Genomic DNA, 21,252 nt, shown 5'->3' with positions numbered 1-21,252 from the left:
TGGTGACATCATGCAGTGCTTCAGTATGTCAAAGGAAAATGTTAGCGTGCGTGACAGTGTTTTTTCTGGTTTCTTGGTACAATCTGTAAATGTTCTGACCGCTGTAGTCATAACCCCGATCAATCATCCTTTTTGTCTCCAATCTCTTGAAGATTCTGGAAAAAATAATATATACAGTATATCTGTGAAGTAGTAGAGGTAAATATACAGTAGTAGTACTAAAGTCAGAGCTGAAGTATTCTGTCTACATTTGAGCAGGGTAGTAATATACAGCTTTGAACAAGGCAGGGTAAGCAGTAATATCAAATCAAACATGTACAGTGCCTTCAGAAACTATTCATCCCTCTTGACTTATTCCACACTGTTGTGTTACAGCCTGAATTCAAAATGGATTAAATAAAAAAAAGTCTCACCCATCTATACACGATTGCGACAAAGTGAAAACATGTTTTTAGAATTTTTTTGCACAATTTGTTGAAAATGAAATACAGAAATATCAAATTTTCATGAGTACTCACACCCCTGAGTCAATACTTTATAAGAGTCTTTGGTAGCGATTAAAGCTGTGAGTCTAAGGGTAAATCTAAGAGCTTTCCACACCTGGATTGAGAAGTATTTGCCCATTATGCTTTTCAACACTCTTAAAGCTCTGTCAAATTTGTTGTTGATCATTGCTAGACAATTTTCATGTCTTGCCATAGATTTTCAAGTAGATTTAAGTCAAAACTGTAACTCGTCCACTTAGGAACATTCACTATCTTATTGGTAAACAACTCCAGTGAAGATGTGGCCTTTTGTTTTAGGTTATTGTCCTGCTGAAAGGTGAATTCTCCCAGTATCTGGTGGAAAGCAGACTGAACTAGGTTTTCCTGTAAGATTTAGCCAGTGCTTAGCTCCATCCCGTTTATTTTTTATGATGAAAAACTCCCCAGTCTTTAAAAATTACTAGCATACCTATAACATGATGCAGCCACCACAATGCTCGGTGGCTTTAAAATATGGAGAGCGATACTCAGTCATGTGTTGCATTGGATTTTCCCCAAACATAACACTTTGCCACATTTTTTGCAGTATTACTTTAGTGCCTTATTGCAAACAGGATGCATGTTTTGGGATATTTTAAAAATTCTGTTCATGCTTCCAACTTTTCACGATGTCAATTAGGTTAATATTGTGGAGTAACTAGAATGTTCATGATCCATCCTCGGTTATCCTGTCACAGCCATTAAACTCAAACTGTTTTAAAGTCTCTATTGGCCTCATGGCAGTCCCAGAGCAGTTTCCTTCCTCTCTGGCAACTGAGCTAGGAAGGACGCCTGAACCGTTGTAGTGATGGTGTATTGATACACCATCCAAAGTGTAATTAATACCTTCACCATGCTCAAAGGGATATTCAATGTCTGCTTTTTATAATTGTCATTTTACCTATCTACCAATAGGTGCCCTTCTTTGCAAGGCATTGGAAAACCTTCCTGGTTTTTGTAGTTGAATCTGTGTTAGAAATTCACTGCTCGACTGAGGGACCTTACAAATAATTGTATGTGTGCGTGCGGTAGAGATGAGGTAGTTCTTCAAAAATCATGTTAAACACTATTATTGCACAGAGTCCATGCAACTTATTATGCAATTTGTTAAGAAAATGTGCACCCCTGAACTTATTTAGGCCTGCCATAACAAAGGGGTTGAATACTTATTGACTCAAGACATTTCAGATTTTTATGTTTTATTAATTTGTACAAATTTCAAAAAACATGTTTCCACTTTGACATTATGGGGTATTGTGTGTAGGCCATTGGCGAAATGTAACACAACAACATTTGGAAAAAGTCAAGGGGTGTGAATACTTTCTGAAGGCACAGTAGGCTAATTGTAGATACTGTATGTATGAGCTGGTCTGGGGTTACCTGGTGTTCTTTCAGCAGTCGGTCGTATTCTTTGGTCAGTCCATCGGATTGTTTCTTCATAGCTTCCATCTCGGATTGGGACCTTTTCAAGGCTATGTAAAACATTAACCCCAAAGCATTCCCATTATCATCCAATTCCAATGCATATCATCCAATCTCTCTAAAAGGTGACATGCTATGGGTCAAAGTGCACATTCTTGAACAGTAACTGAAGCCCATGTTTGTTTTATTGTCATCATGGTCTGGTTTCATTTGGTTAGTTGGTTATTGTATTGAAGTTGTACATTTTCAATTGATTTCAGTATTATTGGATTTTTGGTTCTATTATTCAGTCAGTCACAAAAGTATTGTCTGTGTTTCTTCCTCACCTTCCTCTGAGCCCTTCAGTTCTCCTCTCAGGTTCTCCATCTCTTTTCTCAGCAGCTCGTTTCCCTCTGCTGTGGCCTTGTTCCCCTTCCCATCCATCAGAGTCTGAAACAAACACAGGTAAACATTAACCACACCTCTCAACCATATGCAATACAAAAATTATTGTAGTTACTTTTAGTGTGGATGAAGGCCCATATCTCTGAGTAGGAGTTCTGATACAGCATCAGTTTCGCCTTTTACATCAAAATGAATACGTTTCCATGGACAAGGGGGGCTTATCCTAGATCCTCCTCTTCTTTTTGAGACCCTTTTAAATACGGGCTCAAGTGGAGAAAGGGCAGTACTACTGGGTATGACTTTACCTGTTTCAGTAGCTCGTTGTCCTCCATGTATTTCTTGGCAGTTTGGTTGTCACTCTCTGCCTTGGTCTGCAGAGAGGCCGTGGTGCTAGACGCCGTCGCCAGCTGGTTGATCAGCGTGATCACCCGCCTCAGCACTCTGTAGAGAAACAACACACATAGATTGTGTTCAATACTGATAAAACATTTTTAACAGAGAGCTGCCACCTGAACTTGTCCATCTGAACACATTTTTTGTTTTCCGTTGCTAAACACTTTGCTACGATGTGCCCTCCTGAATACGACCAGGGTGTTATGGTCATTGTAATGAATAAAGAAATCTCTAAGATTATGACAATCCATGCACTGGCTGATTTTCACCAGTATCCATCCAAATGTGAAGACGACACAGTGAGGATTCAGTATGTCAATGGTTGAGTGATGGACAGACAGATCCAGGACTTACAGCCAGAGAAAGAGGGAAAAGCCGGAGATGTAGAGGTTCCTCTGGGCTCTGAACAGCTTCATGTGGAGGTTGTCAAACATGTTGGGATGCAGATTAGCATCCTTGCTGTTTCCCGCCCCCGAATACTTCCTCACCTCACGCACAGCATCTATAGGAGGACAGGAGGGTGTGCAGGTGTGGTACGACATGGTTAAACATGGAAAGACATGGAGATGGCAAAAGTATTGTATGAGATTGTCACTATTGTGAGTCATTATGATCTGTGAGTAAATTAAAACATGACACTTTCTGATATCAGCTTACCGAGGAAGAGGACTATAAGGATTATGATCATGGCGAGGAAGAATTTATTCCAAAACCTGGCCATTTTGTTCCATATTCTCAGCTGGAAGATACTCTGCCATCTGCAAAAGAGCACAAAAACATAATGCTGAGACTCAGAACACTGCAAAAGCAAGTCAATGTCTAATAAAATATCCCTGGATGCAGCTTAGGGCTGTCCCCGACAAAAATAAAAACAAACTTTGTCAACCGAAAGTCCTCTGTTCTTTCTACCAATCGATTGGTAGAAATGTTAAAATGTGTATTTTCCATTTATAGACACACCCTATGTGTTTTAGTAAAATAATCTAGATGCTTGTCTGACGCTTCAAGCAAACTGTTTGATTAAATAAGACACAAACGACTCAAGAGGGAGCCAGAAATCAAGATAACTAAAAGGGGGAAAAAACGTATTAACGTGACCCGACCATCCTCCTCCCGCTCCTGCTGGCTTTCTACTTTCCTGAAGTTGCCGGTAATATCCTACACGAGTGGAATGCCAATTATTTACAATTTTTACTGATCTGTGTGCCGGTTATGGTTTTCATATGCACATTTTAGTTGAACGGTTTTATTTAATTTATAATAATGTCTTCGTATCTCAATAATTGATGTGGTTAATCAAAATTCTATCAAATTCTAATCGAAAATGATACAAACCTAAAAAGTAACTTTATTGCCATTGCAAACTTTGTAAAATTAGCCTACATAAAGCCAACAATAAAACATGGCAGCCTGTAGGTAGAAAACATCCTGACAAAAATAAATATCCCATAAATCACATTGGCTACGCATTGCCTGTCTGCAACGAACTTGAAACATTGCATCAACTTGGGTTCAGCTAGAAGTTCTCACACTAGCAAACTAAAATATTCTGGGCCCTTAGAGTTCGCCATGCCAGTAAGCTCGGGACAGACATCTGTAGACTATTTGGGCAAGGGATAAGAGCTCACCAGGTAGGCCTATTTTATGACGTTTCCACTCGATCAAAGCATGATATTTTTCCCTTCACGCTGCGTGGTTATCAAAAGGGAGAGCTGGAAAGATTTTTCAAATACATTGGGGAACTATTATCATTCTCAAAATCTCAATGGATGTAAAAACAGACTTTGTTTTCTTTCTGTTTGAGGTGAAGAAAACATTACTTTGAGAAGCTCCACAGTTCATTAGTGGTGGTGTGTTAAGCCATTCACAAATACTATCAGATCCCCAAATGGGCACATTTATATGCCTACATTTGCGAGCAGGCCAGATAGCCTTTAGGCCTACTTCTATGTGTAATCAGGTGCGCGTCCTCCTTACTAGGGCTGTGGCGGTCATGGAATTGTCAAGCAAATAACCGGTGATTGTCAAGCAAATAACTGTCGGTCTCACGGTAATTGACCGTTAATTAACAAACACATTTAGCATCTCCTGGCTTCCACTCATAGCCTACAAGTTATAATAAATCCATGTAATATAGCCTCCAATAAATCCATTATTTATTTTAAACAGGTCTAAAGAAAGATGATATGAAGAAAATGCAGTCTTTCAGAAGAAAATAATAAGATACTCATCCTTATGTTAGGTCCTGATCTGGCTATGCCATTTGGCTGTGGGCTACACTAGTTCATATAGCAGACAAGATTTACCTAGAACTCTGTGGCATTGGCTCCCGAGTGTTGCAGCGGTCTAAGGCACTGCATCAGAAGCATCACTACAGACCCAGGTTCAATCCCAGGCTGTATCACAACCGGCTGTGACCGGGAGTCCCATAGGGAGGCGCACAATTTGCCTAGTGTTGTACGGGTTAGGGTAGTTTTTTTTTGTTTTTTTGGTGGAAATTATCTTCCCCAAACTTGAAACTCAAGCGCTGCTTATGTATGCCAGTTAGGCGCTACACCCCTTGTGAAGCAGATTAATGTGCTTGATTTAAAATGATTTGGCCCCTTTAGTTGTGATACAAACCTTATCAAAACATATAGTGCTATGGCCTAGGCTAGATGAGGTTTGCAACTATGATAAAAATAAATAAAAGGCATTGTTTCTTGCCTGAAGCTGGGCATCATTCACAAGTGATAATTTATAATTCACAAGTGATAAGCAGCTAAAATTGTCACACAGAGTATTCTTGATTTAATCTTGTCTTTACACATACTAAATAATGTGTGCAATTTCTTTTCATTTAGAGTGGACCATTATTATGCACCTGATTTGAAACAGTTAGCAAGTTTGTTAGACTACGAATGACCATCAGCAGCATCAGCTTGGAGTAACCTAATTACCGTGACTAAACGGTCAAGTGGAATTTGACTGCCTTCATGACTCGTGACCATCCTTACTCAATATTGACAGTAGCACTCCAAACAAAAGACAACGTCTAAATTGACAAAACTCATAAAAAACTAATTTGTTTCTCACAATAGTAGCATAGGTTGTGCGCTCTGCAAACGTGTCCACTTTGACAATGAGAACGGTAAAACTAGAATAATAATAGATTGAATGAATTAACAGAAATGACCATAACCAAACAAACATTATAGATTAGAAATGATAGGAATTAACGGTAAATGTTCTACACTACCATTCAAAAAATTTGGGGTCACTTCGAAATGTCCTTGTTTATTTCAAGAAAATTACATTTTTTGTCCATTAAAATATCAAATTGATCAGAAATACAGTGTAGACATTGTTAATGTTGTAAATGACTATTGTGCCAGATTTTTAATGGAATTTCTACATAGGCATACAGAAGCCCATTATCAGCAACCATCACTCCTGTGTTCCAATGGCACGTTGTGTTAGCTAATCCAAGTTTATCATTTTAAAAGGTTAGCACAGCTGAAAACGGTGTTCTAATTAAAGAAGCAATAAAACTGTCCCTCTTTAGACTAGTTGAGTATCTGGAGCATCAGCATTTGTGGGTTTGATTACAGGCTCAAAATGGCCAGAAACAAAAACCTTTCTTCTGAAACTCGTCAGTCTATTCTTGTTCTGAGAAATAAAAGGTATTTGCCATGCGAGAAATTGCCAAGAAACTGAAGATCTTGTAAAACGCTGTGTACTACTCCCTTCACATAACAACGCAAACTGGCTCTAACCAGAATAGAAAGAGTGGGAGGCCCCGGTGCACAACTGAGCAAGAGGACAAGTACATTAGGGTGTCTAGTCTGTTTGCAACTGCTAAAAAAAACAACAACAAAAAACTTGGTCGACCAAACAATCAACCAGTCAACTAATTAAGGTCAGCCCTAATGCAGCTAGTCACAACGTTGTCTCAATTGTAACATGATTGTAACATGTCTGGACCGGCAGTCTTTTTTTGGTGCAGTCCGGACTGGCCTTGATTTCAACGTACAGGACGTCGATTTTCTGTCAAAATATGAATCAATTGTTTAGTTCAGATTTGGTCTGGTCTAGAGGTCGACCGATTTATGATTTTTCAACGCCGATACCGATTATTGGAAGACCAAAAAAGCTGATACCGATTACGTCGGCCGATTTTTATATATATTTGCAATAATGACAATTACAACAATACTGAATGAACACTTATTTTAACGTAATATAATACATAAATAAAATCAATTTAGTCTCAAATAAATAATGAAACATGTTCAATTTGGTTTAAATAATGCAAAAACAGTGTTGGAGAAGAAAGTAAAAGCGCAATATGTGCCATGTAAAAAAAGCTAACGTTTAAGTTCCTTGCTCAGAACATGAGAACATATGAAAGCTGGTGGTTCCTTTTATCATGAGTCTTCAATATTCCCAGTTAAGAAGTTTTAGGTTGTAGTTATTATAGGACTATTTCTCTCTATACCATTTGTATTTAATTTACCTTTGACTATTGCATGTTCTTATAGGCACTATAGTATTGCCAGCCTAATCTCAGGAGTTGATAGGCTTGAAGTCATAAACAGCGCTGTGCTTCAAGCATTGCGAAGAGCTGCTGGCAAACGGAGGAAAGTGCTGTTTGAATGAATGCTTACGAGCCTGTTGCTGCCTACCACCGCTCAGTCAGACTGCTCTATCAAATATCATGGACTTAATAATAAACACACAGAAATACGAGCTTTAGGTCATTAATATGGTTAAAAACGGTAAAAAACGGTCATTTCGAAAACAAAACGTTTATTCTTTCAGTGAAATACGGAACCGTTTCATATTTTATCGAACAGGTGGCATCCCTAAGTCTAGATATTACTGTTACATTGCACAACCTTCAATGTTATGTCATAATTATGGAAAATTCTGGCAAAAGAATTACGGTCTTTGTTAGGAAGAAATGGTCTTCACTCAGTTCACAACGAGCCAGGCGGCCCAAACTGCTGCATTTTCCCCGACTCTGCTTGCACAGAACGCAAGAGAAGTGACACAATTTCTCTAGTTAATATTGCCTGCTAACATGAATTTCTTTTAACTAAATATGCAGGTTTAAAAAAATATACTTGTGTATTGATTTTAAGAAAGGCATTGATGTTTATGGTTAGGTACATTGGTGCAACGACAGTACTTTATTTCGCGAATACGCTTGTTAAATCCCCCGTTTGGCGAAGTAGGCTGTGATTCGATGATAAATTAACAGGCACCGCATTGATTATATGCAACGCAGGACAAGCTCGTTAAACTAGTAATATCATCAACCATGTGTAGTTAACTAGTGATTATGTTAAGATTGATTGTTTTTTATAAGATACGTTTAATGCTAGCTAGCAACTTACCTTGGCTCCTTGCTGCACTCGCGTAACAGGTGGTCAGCCTGCCACGCAGTCTCCTTGTGGAGTGCAATGTAATCGGCCATAATCGGCCGATTACTGATTTTTAGGAAAACTTGCAAATCGGCCCTAATTAATCGGCCATGCCGATGTCTGTCCTGATCGGCCTGGATTTGGCCCCAACATAGATGTCTTTGATTGTTTCAGATTTGATCCGGTTATGTTCAAATCTGAACCAAATATAGACATCTATGTTTAACAAGTTTGAACAGCACAGTAGAGCAGGCTTTCCCACAGTTTTCCCCTCAGCCCCCCCCCTGGTCACACCCATCTTGTTATCAGAGAACATTTTGCAGGTTTAAAAACGGATTCCCTGCAGTTCTACACATTTTGTCATGGGGTGCAGAGAACAATTCTGCAGTTTTAAAGATACTTTTCTTGCATTTCGATACATTCTGCCGTATCTAATATGTATTCATGTGATTTGACTGACTCAAACATTTTGGTTTCACCGGTCTAATGTCCATTGCTCGTGTTTCTTGGCCCAAGCAAGTCTCTTCTTCTTGGTGTCCTTTAGTAGTGGTTTCTTTGCAGCAATTCGACCATGAAGGCCTGATTCACGCAGTCTCCTCTGAACAGTCAATGTTGAGATGTGTCTGCATCAAAGCTGGGACCGACAGCTTTGATGCAGCTTGTATCTCAAGGTCATCAGACTGCTAAACAGCAATCACTAACTCTGAGAGGCTGCTGCCTAGATTGAGACCCAATCACTGGCCACTTTAATAAATGGATCACTAGTCACTTTATACAATGCACTCTAAATAATGCCACTTTAATAATGTTTACATATCTTATATTACTCATATCACATGTATATACTGTATTTTATACCCTCTATGGCACCTTGCCTATGCCGCTCGGCCATCGATATACTTACATGTACATATTCTCATTCACCCCTTTAGATTTGTGTACATTAGGTAGTTGTTGGGGAATTGTTAGATTATTTGTTAGATATTACTGCACTGTTGGAACTAGAAACACAAGCATTCCGCCACACTTGAATTAACATCTGCTATCCATGTGTATGTGACAAATAACATTTGATTTGAGCGACTGCACTTTAAGAAACTTTCAAAGTTCTTGAAATTTTCCGCATTGACTGACCTTCATGTCTTAAAGTAATGATGGACTGTCGTTTCTATTTGCTTATTTGAGCTGTTCTTGCCATAATATGGACTTGGTCTTTTATCAAATCGTCTGTATACCACCCATACCTTGTTACAACACAACTGATTGCCTCAAACGCATTAAGGAAAGAAATTCCACAAATGTACTTTTAACAAGGCACACCTGTTAATTGAAATGCATTCCAGGTGACTACCTCATGAAGCTGGTTGAGAGAATGCCAAGAGTGTGCAAAGCTGTCAAAGGCAGAGGGTGGCTACTTTGAAGAACCTCAAATATGAAATACATTTTGATTTGTTTAACACTTTTTGGGTTTCTACATTTACATTTTGGTCATTCAGCAGACGCTCTTATCCAGAGCAACTTACAGTCAGTGCATTCAACTAAGGTAGATAAACAACATATCACAGTCACAGCACGAAACAAATATTTCAGTAATCGTTACTGAGAATGTTATTGTAGTTGAAGTGGTCTGTTAGTTTATTCTGTAAGTTGGACTAAATTGAAAATCACCGCTACCAGTTTTAAAGCTTATGAAGAAGCTAACAGTGCATGTGACAGATGGGAGCAATAATAAATATTGTAACCTTAAGTTGGCTTTTGTTTCCTATAATAAATTGATTGAAAATATAATGCTATGATATAATGCTACTTACTTTTGTATATATAGTGTACATTCTAAATTATGTGGACACCAGTTCAAATGAGTGGATTCAGCTTTTTCAGCCACACCCATTGGTGACAGGTGTATAAAATCGAGCACACAGCCATGCAATCTCCATAGACAAACATTGGCAGTAGAATGACTTTAATGAACAGCTCAGTGACTTTCAACGTGGCACCGTCATAGGATGCCACCTTTGTAAAATGTATTCCCTGCTAGAGCTGCCCCAGTCAACTGTAAGTGCTGTTATTGTGAAGTGGAAATGTCTAGGAGAAACAACAGCTCAGGCGCGAAGAAGTAGCTCACAGAACGGGACTGCTGAGACGCGTAGTGTGCAAAAATCATCTGTCCTCGATTGCAACATTCACTACCGAGTTACAAACTGCCTCTGGAAGCAACGTCAGCACAAGAACTGTTCGTCATGAGCTTCATGAAATGGGTTTCCATTGCCGAGCAGCCGCTCACAAGCCCAAGATCACCATGCAAAATGCCAAGTGTCGGCTGCAATAGTGTAAAGCTCGCCGCCATTGGACTCTGGAGCAGTGGAAGCGCGTCCTCTGGAGTGATGAACGCTTCACCATTTGGCAGTCCGACGGACGAATCTGAGTTTGTCGGATGCCAGAAGAACGCTACCTGGCCCAATGCATATTGCCAGCTGTAAAGATTGGTGGAGGAGGAATAATGGTCTGGGGCTGTTTTTCACGGTTCGGCCTTGGCCCCCTAGTTCCAGTCAAGTTAAATCTTAACGCTACAGCATACAATTACATTCTGTGCTTCCAACTTTGTGGCAACAGTTTGGGGATGGCCCTTTCCTGTTTCAGCATGACAATGCCCCACTGCACAAAGCGAGGTACATACATAAATTGTTTGTCACGATTGGTGTGGAAGAACTTGATTGGCCTGCACAGAGCCCTGACCTCAACCCCATTGAACAAATTTGGGATGAACAGGTGTAGGTAGACCTTACCGTGAAATGCTTACATACGAGCCCTTAACCAACAATGCAGAGTTTTAAAAAGTAAGATATTTGCTAAATAAACTAAATTTAAAAAGTTACAAAATAACAATAATGAGGCTATATACAGGGGTACGGATTAGTCGAGGTAATTTGCATGCTGCCCCAACAGATCCACAGGTGATGTAATCTCTATTGAACTCCACACTGCTCTTTCCCACCTGGACAAAAGGAACACCTAGGTATGTAGGTAGGGGTAAAGTGACTATGCATAGATAATAAACAGAGAGTTGCAGCAGCATATGTGAAGAGTGTGAAGGAATGTGAACGTTTGTGTGTGTGACGTAATATGCACGTGTGTGTGTGTTTTGTCTGTGTGTCCGTGTTGGAGTGTCAGTGTAGTATGTGTGAGTGTGTGGTTAGAGTCCAGTGAGTGTACATTGAGTGTACACTTCCTGACGGATCGCCCACAGGTGGTAAGGGTAGGTAACAACACATCCGCCACGCTGATCCTCAACACAGGGGCCCCTCAGGGGTGCATGCTCAGCCCCCTCCTGTACTCCCTGTTCACTCATGACTGCACGGCCAGGCACGACTCCAACACCATCATTAAATTTGCCGATGACAAAACAGTAGGCCTGATCACCGACAACAACAAGAGGAGGGAGGAGGTCAGAGACCTGGCCGTGTGGTGCCAGGACAACAACCTCTCCCTCAACGTGATCAAGATGACCGAGCACGCCCCCATTCTCATTGAAGGGGCTGCAGTGGAGCAGGTTGAGAGCTTCAAGTTCCTTGGTGTCCACATCACCAACAAACTAGCATGGTCCAAGCACACCATGACAGTCGTGAAGCAGGCACGACAAAACCTATTCCCCCTCAGGAAACTGAAAAGATTTGGCATGGGTCCTCAGAATCTGAAAGGTCCTACAGCTGCACCATCGAGAGCATCCTGACTGGTTGTATCACTGCCTGGTATGGCAACTGCTCGGGATCCGACCGCAAGGCACTACAGAGGTTAGTGCGAACGGCCCAATACATCACTGGGGCCAAGCTTCCTGACATCCAGGACCTCTATACCAGGCGGTGTCAGAGGAAGGCCCTAAAAATTGGCTCCAGCCACCCTAGTCATAGACTGTTCTCCCTGCTACCGCACGGCAGGCGGTACCGGAGCGCCAAGTCTCCCCCTCCACACCACTGCCACTCTCTGTTGTCATCTATGCATAGTCACTTTAATTAACTCTACCTACATGTACATACTACCTCAACTAACCGGTGCCCCCGCATATTGACTCTGTACCGTCACCCCCCCTGTATATATTGTTATTTTTTTTACTGCTGCTCTTTAATGACTTGTTGCGTTTATCTCTAATTCTTATCCGTATTTTTTAAAACTGAACTGTTGGTCAGGGGCTCATAAGTAAGCATTTCACTGTAAGGTCTACACCTGTTGTATTCGGTGCATGTGACTAATACAATTTGATTTGAACAGCATTCTCACCTAGGTGTTCCTTTTGTCCAGGTGGGAAAGAGCAGTGTGGAGTTCAATAGAGATTGCATCACCTGTGGATCTGTTGGGGCAGCATGCAAATTAGAGTGGGTCCAAGGTTTCTGGGATGGTGTTGATGCGAGCGATGACCAGCTTTTTAAAGATTTTCATGGTGATGGATTCTGGCTTCTAACTCCTTAACTTGGGATAGGGTTAATTATCAGGTATCCTATTGAAATATTGAGTGCTTAGGTTTAGAGGGTTTACACCAGAAGTTAATGGTTATCTGTAGGAGGAAGGTGTATGGTGTGTGCAATTAAGCTTGGAATGTGCTGAGTGCAGGGAAAACGATCACGTGGCAACATTAATAAGGGGAGCGAGCCATGGATTAGTGATGAAGGGTCAGGTCAGGTCATGTTAAGGGATGAGGAACCGTTTATTGCCCGTATCACTTTGCATCTTTATTGCTAGGCAGGAGAAGGAGACTCCACCCAAACTGTGGTACAAATACCACCACTATTGTAAACATGTTTTTGTCAATTCAGCTGTTCGATCCTTTGGCAAGAATAAACTTGGTTTAAGCTTTCACAGTGTCCGTCGGGTTCTTACTCTAATAACTAGAACCTAACAATGGCTACAGATGTGAGTGCTACGGGGTGGAAGTCATTTAGTCAGGTTACCTTGGCGTTCATGGGCACATCGACTATGGTGGTCTGCTTGAAACATGTGGGTATGGTTGAAAATGTCAGTGACACTTGCCAGCTGGTTGGCGCAAGCTCTGAGTATGCGTCTTGGTAATCCGCCCGTGACCAAAAAATGATGTATTTTTAAATGCCGTATTTTCAACTTTCTTTCAGAACTCTAAATGAACCTGACTTCTGGAAAATGCGTATTTTAGACAATTTCAACATAATTTTGCTTACTGGGTTGTTGCAGTATCAGGATTGGTTAGGCCTCATTCCTACCTGGTGGCTGAGACGAAGGGTAGACAGAGGATCAGGAGTACACCCATTTCCACATAGAGGAAGAAGGCAACTGCAGTCCATTGCAACGTCATCTCTAACAATACAGTCTGTAAAACATGAAACATTTTAAGCAACGGAGGTCCTTTTCACAGTCTGGGAGTAACGTTAGGTTGTTTTGCCAGAATGGAAAAGGACTGGTTTAATTGTTGATGTCAACAACAGGAAGATTCAACTTGCTACGTAGCTAGCTAGTTTCCTCTGGATATATTTCAGCTAACTGTGAAACCACCAATGCAAATGTATTAAGAACAATGTAGTTCCTGTTTCAGTGATAAGCCTCTTATCCTACCTAGCTAGATACGTAACTAGGTTCACATGCTTGGTTAATAACATCCAGCAGTACTAAGTTTATGCTGTTTCATTCAGTGTGTAACATACGTCCTTATATCATAGAAATAGTAGCTAGCTATATAACGTTATTGCTAAAGACTTTGCCTCATGCGGTGACATCAGCCAGGTAGCTGGCAATATTATAAGGCAGGACACGATAACGTTAGCTATTTAGCTAACGTTAACTGCTAACGTTACCAACTAACGTTAGCAGTTTGGTGAAATACATAGTAACTACACATACGAGGAGCCAAGTTCAGTATCTTAATAATTATGCAAAGTATGTAACTTACTCTGCGGCACCCGAACAAAGAAACTGGAGGATGAAAAGCAAACTTAAGTTTGGAAACAGTTGTTTCACTCTCCTTTTTTGCTGTCACTTTCTTTTGGGTCTCATTGGAATGACGTTATACAGTATAATGACGTTTAGCTGTTCGCTTACTGGCTTATTCTCTACTGAGGAGAACCAATAAGGTTCTGCCATATATTGTAAATCCCATACTGTACACATCATGGAAATTACAAATATGATGAAATTAGGTGTAATGTGTTTGGTTTTGTTTGTACCTTTTAGTCGTGTCTGACTGGACATGTTGAAGTGAATCTGATGTAACCTTTTCTTTTGCAGGTAGAGGGACACGTTATGTGCACGCACACTGCACACCTCAACTATCAGAATGAGACAAAAAATAAAAAAGGTAATATAGTAAATAAAATATTTTATTCCATTGAAAATAAAATTAATAACATACACAATAAAATATACCTAGCCTGTGTTTATGATAGGCCTACTGTCTGTGTGTCTGTTGATCCATATGTGTTGTGGAGGTAGTCTATGACAGTGGCGGTGCTATGCAGGGAGTTGAACACCTTCCTCTCGGGCTGGGAACCTTCCTCTCCAGCATGTAGATGAGGTGCTGGTGGAAGCAGGTGAAGGGGTTCCGTGGTTTGTGGCGAGGTCCACCCAGTCCCACACACACACTCAAGAGGGGTCTCATTGTAGCCAGCGAACATGGCCGGGTTAGACAACAGCCCCCGGCCTGCCGTCACACCTACAAGACAGGGCATGTGAGGTGGGAGGGGAAGTGTATTGAGTGAGCCATATAACTATAAAGATCCTGTATAGAGATATTCTATAATATCTCTAATTATTATATTTTCTCTAATTATTTCTGTGCATGGAACCTCTAGCTACCCTTTTAAGTATTTACCATTAATATCTGTTAAGATGACACAATAAACAGAGAATGATTTCCCTGGAGGGAATGAGAGGTTACAGAATAAATGCAGATGAAAAACAGATAGTGTTTATGATAAGGAGTAAACAGTGGGCTATGCAGTTCTATGAAAATAAACCATGATAGTGGCTCCCACCCAGAAACCCCCCATGTTGTGGTTTATTTTAATAGAACTGCACAGCTTGTCATTGTGGATCACTTTGGCCCATATAAAGGGATTTAATATGAAGCCATTTCAAGAGCATCTTTCCCAAGGAAATAACTACACGTGTAGTTAACTAAGGGTCTGTCTCATATGACACCCTATTCCCATACACAGTGCACTACTTTTGACCAGAGCCCTGTGTGACTGCCTTTGGAGTCTCTGGTCAAAAGTAGTGCACAATATTGGGAATAGGGAATCAATTGAGATTTGCACTAATTGAACTGACCATCAACTCCAGTGAGCTGATGAGTGGTCTCCACATCTCGGTGGGTCTTTATGTCTCCGTTGGCGATGACAGGGACTGACAGGCTGTCCTTGATGGTTTTGATAGCGTCAAAGTGGACGGCTGGTGGCGCTCCTCTGCGGTCCGACCATGGGCCGTTATCCAGGACACCCCTGCCGCCTCTGCCTTCTGACACAGGTACACCGTACATCGCAGGTCCTTGTGAATTCTGGGAAAAGAGAGAGGAAACAACGACTGGAAAAGGAACTTCAGATGACACTTAGGTTGCTTGCAAAATACAGCTGTTACAAGCTCTTTTGTCAAACAATTATATTTGGTGATATGATCACTCTTACCTTATTTTGATGGTGGCTGTGTAGTTAGGATTGTCCACTTGGTTCCTGACATGTCGAACCATGTCTTTAACCAGCTCAGGTTTGTTGAAAAGGCATGCCCCGTAGCCTTCCAACATGGCCCACCGCTGAGGACAGCCACAGTTGAGGTCCACTCCATCAGAGAAGGGTGCGACCACACAGGCTGCATCAGCCAGGGTCTGGGCATCACTGGCAGAAAACTGCATGATCAGAGGATGGTCAGCTGGGAGATACAGAGAGCAATGAAGTTGGATTTATTTGACACCAAATTGACAGTCTTCACAATTCCAATGACTGCAGACACCAAGTCCCTATATTTTGAGAGCCATCTAATATTTCCTTTTAGAAAAAAGGTTCATTGTTTGTAACCTTCATTGTTTGTAAATTCACTGTCTCTGGCTTTGACAGAACGCATAAAGTCAGGAGCAACTATCATTGGAGTGAAGCAAATGTCACAGTCAAATTTCCTCACCAGTGACCAGAATGCCAACCTGGAAAAGCAGAAAATAAAAGATGAGATATAGCTATTTCTCAACCTACTTCAGCTATCGGCACAAATCCCAACAGCTGAACAAGTCAATGAAAATGCCCGAAGATCAGATCATCTTACTTTGAATACCGGACCATAGGAGCACAGATTTTCAGAACTTTCCCTTACTCAAACATGTCCATCTTGTTGGTGGTCGTCATTTTCATAGACCGTAGGTTTTTAATCACTGAAGTTAGCTAACCAGTTGGCTAGCTAGTTAGCCATGGCAATGCTTTTCTTTCCACAATCGAAACTGTTTGGTGCTTGTTGGTGGTCGTCATTTTCATAGACCGTAGGTTTTTAATCACCCCAGTTGGCTAGCTAGTTAGCCATGGCAATGCTTTTCTTTCCACAATCGAAACTGTTTGGTGCATACAGTTTATGGCCTATTCTAACGTTGATGTGACTAGATAACGTTCATATTTTATGTAATTAAGATAGCTATCTAAAGTTGACAAACACCCGAATGCAAACAATAACACACGGTATCGTTAGTGGGCGTGTCCACCGAACAACCTTTCTTTTTTTTTCTTTTTTAACTTTGAACCTAATAAGTATAAATAAATAACGTTATCACAATGAACTTTGGTACAAAATACAGATCGATTGATATTTTCTTTCGAAAAATAAAATGTTTGGTTTGGTTCATTTCCTGTCGCTGAAATTCTACGTCATCGTGTGATGAAGTGGCAAACATGGAGGGTAGTGGAGGAGCGTCAACGAATTCACTGCTAAGTGATGGTAAAATTCAGTATTTTATAATTTATTTTAAATACTTTTCTGTCAGTCAGTTTTACTTCACGTAGGTGTATGTTTTGTTTTATTCAGCTAGGTGTATCAGCTCCGTAGTCGTTTACGAATGAGAGCTACCGAGTTGACAGGGCAGGCCATCATTGACTGACAGAAAGGCGTCATGATTGTTTCTGTTTGTCAATATTCTTTGCTTGTGATAAAAAACAAAAGTGTCTTTGGAAATACGTTTGGAGTGGAATGTGTGTGGCCATATTGTTGCTTTACCATGGGTAATAACTAATCCAGGAAGTGGATAGCTAATAAATTGTTCCTATTTATCCATCTCTTCTCCAGAATGCTATGCTGATTTTCTCATAGAGGACTTTGACGTGAAGACGTACACAGCCCAGGCCATCCACCATGCTGTCATCGCAGAACAGCTGGCCAAGCTGGCTCAGGGCATCAGTCAGCTGGACAAGGAGCTCCACAGCCAGGTATACATGACACCTATCATCTGTCAAACACAACTGTATCTCACACATGTGAGACCCATAGTGACATATCTATATATATTATTAGTTTAATCAGCCAGTCAGTTTGTTCTATACTGATGGCTGGTATGTATACATTTTCTGTAGGAAAGACACTTTTCCTTCATGTGTTGAATGACTTCCTGACTGTGGTAAATATTTCTCCTGTCAGGTGGTAGCCAGGCATGAGGAGCTACTTGCTCAAGCTACTGGGATTGAGTCTTTGGAAGGTAACACACCTTTAGCACATATTTGTTTTTGTCATCATCATGGCACTTCTGACTTTTTGGAACAGGGGTTTTCAACTGGGCTCTGCAGGCTTTTTGGCCAAGGGATCCACGGCTTTTGTGTAATACAATATAAGTACTGTGGATACAATATAATATTATGAATCTAACATGTAACCCTGGACATGGGCCTGGGAGGCTCACAGGGATATTGCTATCCACAGTACTCCACCAAGTATATACAGTACCAGTCAAAAGTTTGGACACACCTACTAATTCAAGTTTTTTTTTATAAAAAAAAAAATATTTACTACATTGTAGAATAATAGTGACAACATCAAAACTATGAAATAACACATGGAATCATGTAGTAACCAAAAAAAGTGTTAAACAAATCAAAATATATTTTACATTTGAGATTCATCAAAGAAGCCACCCTTTGCCTTTTATTTATTAACCCTTATTTTACCAGGTAAGTTGACTGAGAACACATTCTCATTTACAGCAACGACCTGGGGAGAGGAATGAGCCAAATGTAAACTGGGGATGATTAGGTGACCGTACGAAGACCAGATTGGGAATTTAGCCTGGACACCAGGCTTAAACACCCCTATGATAAGTGCCCTGGGATCTTTAGTGATCACAGAGAGTCAAGACACGCGGTTAACATCCCATCCGAAAGACAGCACCCTACTCAGGGCTATGTCCCCAATCACTGCCCTGGGGCATTGGAATATTTTTTTTTGCCCAGAGGAAAGGGTACCTCCTACTAGCCCTCCCAACACCACTTCCAACAACATCTGGTCTCCCATCCAGGGATTGCCCAGGACCAACCCTGCTTATCTTCAGAAGTAAGCCAGCAGTGGGATGCAGGGTGGTATGCTGCCTTGATGACAGTTTTGGCATTCTCTGAACCATTCTCTCAACCAGCTTCACCTTGAATGCTTTTCCAACAGTCTTGAAGGAGTTCCCACATATGCTGAGCACTTGTTGGCTGCTTTTCCTTCACTCTACGGTCCAACTCATCCCAAACCATCTCAATTAGGTTGAGGTTGGGTGATTGTGGAGGTCAGATCATCTGATGCAGCACTCCATCACTCTCCTTCTTGTTCAAATAGCCCTTACACTGTCTGGAGGTATGTTGGATCATTGTCCTGTTGAAAAACAAATGATAGTCCCACTGAGCGCAATCCAGATGGGATGGACTATCGCTTCAGAATGCTGTGGTAGCCATGCTGGTTAAGTAATGCCTTGAACTCTAAATAAATAAACTCTAAATAAATCACCGACATAAATCATCCGTTCACCTACTCTGTCTCACAAAGCCTCGGCGGTTGGAACCAAAAATCTAAAATTTGGACTCATCAGACCAAAGCACAGATGTCCATCAGTCTAATGTCCAGTGCTCGTGCTTCTTGGCCCAAGCAAGTCTCTTCTTCTTATTGAGAGCCAGTTTCATCATAGCGCATGATGGTTTTTGCGACTGCACTTGAAGAAACGTTAAAAGTTCTTGACATTTTCCGTATTGACTGACCTCCATGTCTTAAAGTAATGATGGACTGTCGTTTCTCTTTGCTTATTTGAGCGGTTCTTGCCATAATATTGACTGTGCCTTTTACCAAATAGGGCTATCTTCTGATTGTGTTCTATCCTTGTCACAAAACAACTGATTGACTCAAATGCATTAAGAAGGAAAGAAATTCCACAAACAAACTTTTAACATGGCACACCTGTTAATTGAAATGCATTCCAGGTGACTACCTCATGAAGCTGGTTGAGAGAATGCCAAGAGTGTGCAAAGCTGTTATCAATGCAAAGGGTGGATAATTTGAAGAATACGAAATATAAAATATATTTAGATTTGTTTAACACTTTTTTGGTTAATACATGATTCCATATGTGTTATTTCATAGTTTTGATGTCTTCACTATTGTTCTACAATGTAGAAAATGGTTAAAGTAAAGAAAACCCAAACTTTTGACTGATACTATATATAGATTTTTTACATAAATGCACTGTAATTTAAAGTTTAAAACGCAAACTTTTTCTCTCTGCTTTGTGGCATAATGTGTAGAGTTGTAGTATTTAGCTTTAAAGCTGCAACAAAAAATCTTTGCCCCAATGCGGCCCTTTTAAATGTTCTTTCCCCTGGCATGAGACTAGAGTAGTCTGGCTATATACTGCAGACGTCACAGTAAAACTCAGTGTAGACAATTTTTTTGTGTTCTGATTTTGAGGGGGTGCCTGATCAATTTGCTGTCACAAAAGGGGTCCCCAGCCCCAAAAAGTTTGAGAACCCCTATGCTGGAATATATGCTGTCATTGTAGTGCTGTTGACATTCCATAGGGGGCGCTGCTGTCAAACGATTGTAAAAAACGTCAGCGCGTGTCTCAGTATTGAAGTGATTGTGTTCTATTTGAACAGAGAATAATGTTGTAATATTGTTAAAAATAAAAATGTTATTGCAAGCTCTTTGCAATAAGGAATTGAGACCAAAATCTCAAGAGAAGTTAAGTGTTTAGTACCAAGGAAACAGTCAGTTGAGTGCATACATTTAGAAAGCTCACAACACATTTTATACTCTTCCCTCCTTGTAGGTGTCACCTCCCCAGCTATACATTTGATGACCCCAATGAGTTTCCCTCCGTTACCCTGTGGAATGTCCATTGTCCTCTCTTTGTTTAGTTATATGTCAGAAGCACACCCTGTCCATCTTCATTGTCCTGGGCCCTCTCATCCTAGGCAATTTCCTCTTATCTGATTAGGTCAACCTTTCTAAATTAGTATACACACAGTTTCATGGCCCAAACTCCGTTCATATTCACAGTAATCATTCACTAAACAGGATACAAACAACTACAGTTTAACTTGAAACATTTTAATAGAATCCTTCAGTCCCCTCCTATTAAACCATAAACACTTCTTATTGTTTAATATCACAAAATAATCATTCAACTGCCGGCTGTAGACTTTCTTCTTCTTTGGTTTTCTCCAGACCTGATAGTGTGATAGAAACAGACTTGATAGAGAAAATAGAAAATTATAGAAAGCACAAAACAAAAACAAAAAAACTCGAGCTAAAACAATCCTGAATTCTACTGATTATCATAAGCATCTATGTAGAAACATTTATAAACTAAATCTCTGACCACAGCTTGAGCAACCCGACCGACACAATCTCCTGCTACCCCTGAACACTATGCCCACTGATGTGCTTTTCTGCTAAGGTCCACAAAAAGTAGGGCTCTAAATATCCCCATTATGCTTTTCCTCAGTCTTCCATCAAGGGCTACAGGATCACAAGATATGTTTTTCAGCCAAGTCCTCCTCACTGCGTTCACCTCCCGACGTGAGCCGGGAGGTGAACCGTAGCCTGAATCAATTTCACCTCTTGTGGCAGATCCGCACGACAGATGCGTTTCAACAACGAAGCTTTAACTATATGGA

At 40.7% G+C, this 21,252-nt stretch overlaps 2 protein-coding genes and 1 pseudogene across 2 annotated transcripts in view; 1 reads left to right on the top strand and 2 right to left on the bottom strand.

The window, feature by feature from the left end:
* On the bottom strand, positions 1 to 14,168 carry bcap29 (B cell receptor associated protein 29). The gene is made up of 8 exons (XM_055938137.1): positions 14,040 to 14,168; positions 13,357 to 13,463; positions 3,381 to 3,481; positions 3,078 to 3,225; positions 2,636 to 2,771; positions 2,273 to 2,375; positions 1,905 to 1,996; positions 1 to 155 (listed from the first exon to the last, which is right to left on the bottom strand). Exons 2-8 carry the CDS (start codon positions 13,446 to 13,448, stop codon positions 120 to 122), a joined length of 708 nt encoding a protein of 235 aa, XP_055794112.1. The 5' UTR covers positions 13,449 to 13,463; positions 14,040 to 14,168; the 3' UTR covers positions 1 to 119.
* Positions 14,169 to 14,448: 280 nt separating this feature from the next.
* LOC129865384 (tRNA-dihydrouridine(20a/20b) synthase [NAD(P)+]-like) lies at positions 14,449 to 16,573 on the bottom strand (annotated as a pseudogene).
* Positions 16,574 to 16,967: 394 nt separating this feature from the next.
* The window catches only part of cog5 (component of oligomeric golgi complex 5), a 91,009-nt gene continuing 86,724 nt past the window's right edge, over positions 16,968 to 21,252 (top strand). The window contains exons 1-3 of the mRNA XM_055938134.1: positions 16,968 to 17,056; positions 17,402 to 17,541; positions 17,750 to 17,807. Coding sequence (XP_055794109.1) covers positions 17,011 to 17,056; positions 17,402 to 17,541; positions 17,750 to 17,807 — 244 coding nt within the window. The 5' untranslated portion in view covers positions 16,968 to 17,010. The remainder of the gene's footprint in view (positions 17,057 to 17,401; positions 17,542 to 17,749; positions 17,808 to 21,252) is intronic.

This window comes from Salvelinus fontinalis, chromosome 11 (genome assembly GCF_029448725.1).
Source record: "Salvelinus fontinalis isolate EN_2023a chromosome 11, ASM2944872v1, whole genome shotgun sequence".
NCBI lineage: Eukaryota > Metazoa > Chordata > Actinopteri > Salmoniformes > Salmonidae > Salvelinus > Salvelinus fontinalis.
The sequence above is the reverse complement of the archived record's forward strand: the minus strand, read 5'-3'. Positions and strand labels throughout refer to the sequence as shown.

Excerpts from the sequence above, each read along its gene's own strand:
- bcap29 (XM_055938137.1), bottom strand. The coding sequence starts at position 13,448 with ATGACGTTGCAATGGACTGCAGTTGCCTTCTTCCTCTATGTGGAAATG. Across the intron at positions 3,482-13,356 it reads CCCTTCGTCTCAGCCACCAG|ATGGCAGAGTATCTTCCAGC; the intron begins GTAGGAATGAGG and ends GCTCTTTTGCAG. Across the intron at positions 2,376-2,635 it reads ACAACGAGCTACTGAAACAG|ACTCTGATGGATGGGAAGGG; the intron begins GTAAAGTCATAC and ends TGTTTGTTTCAG.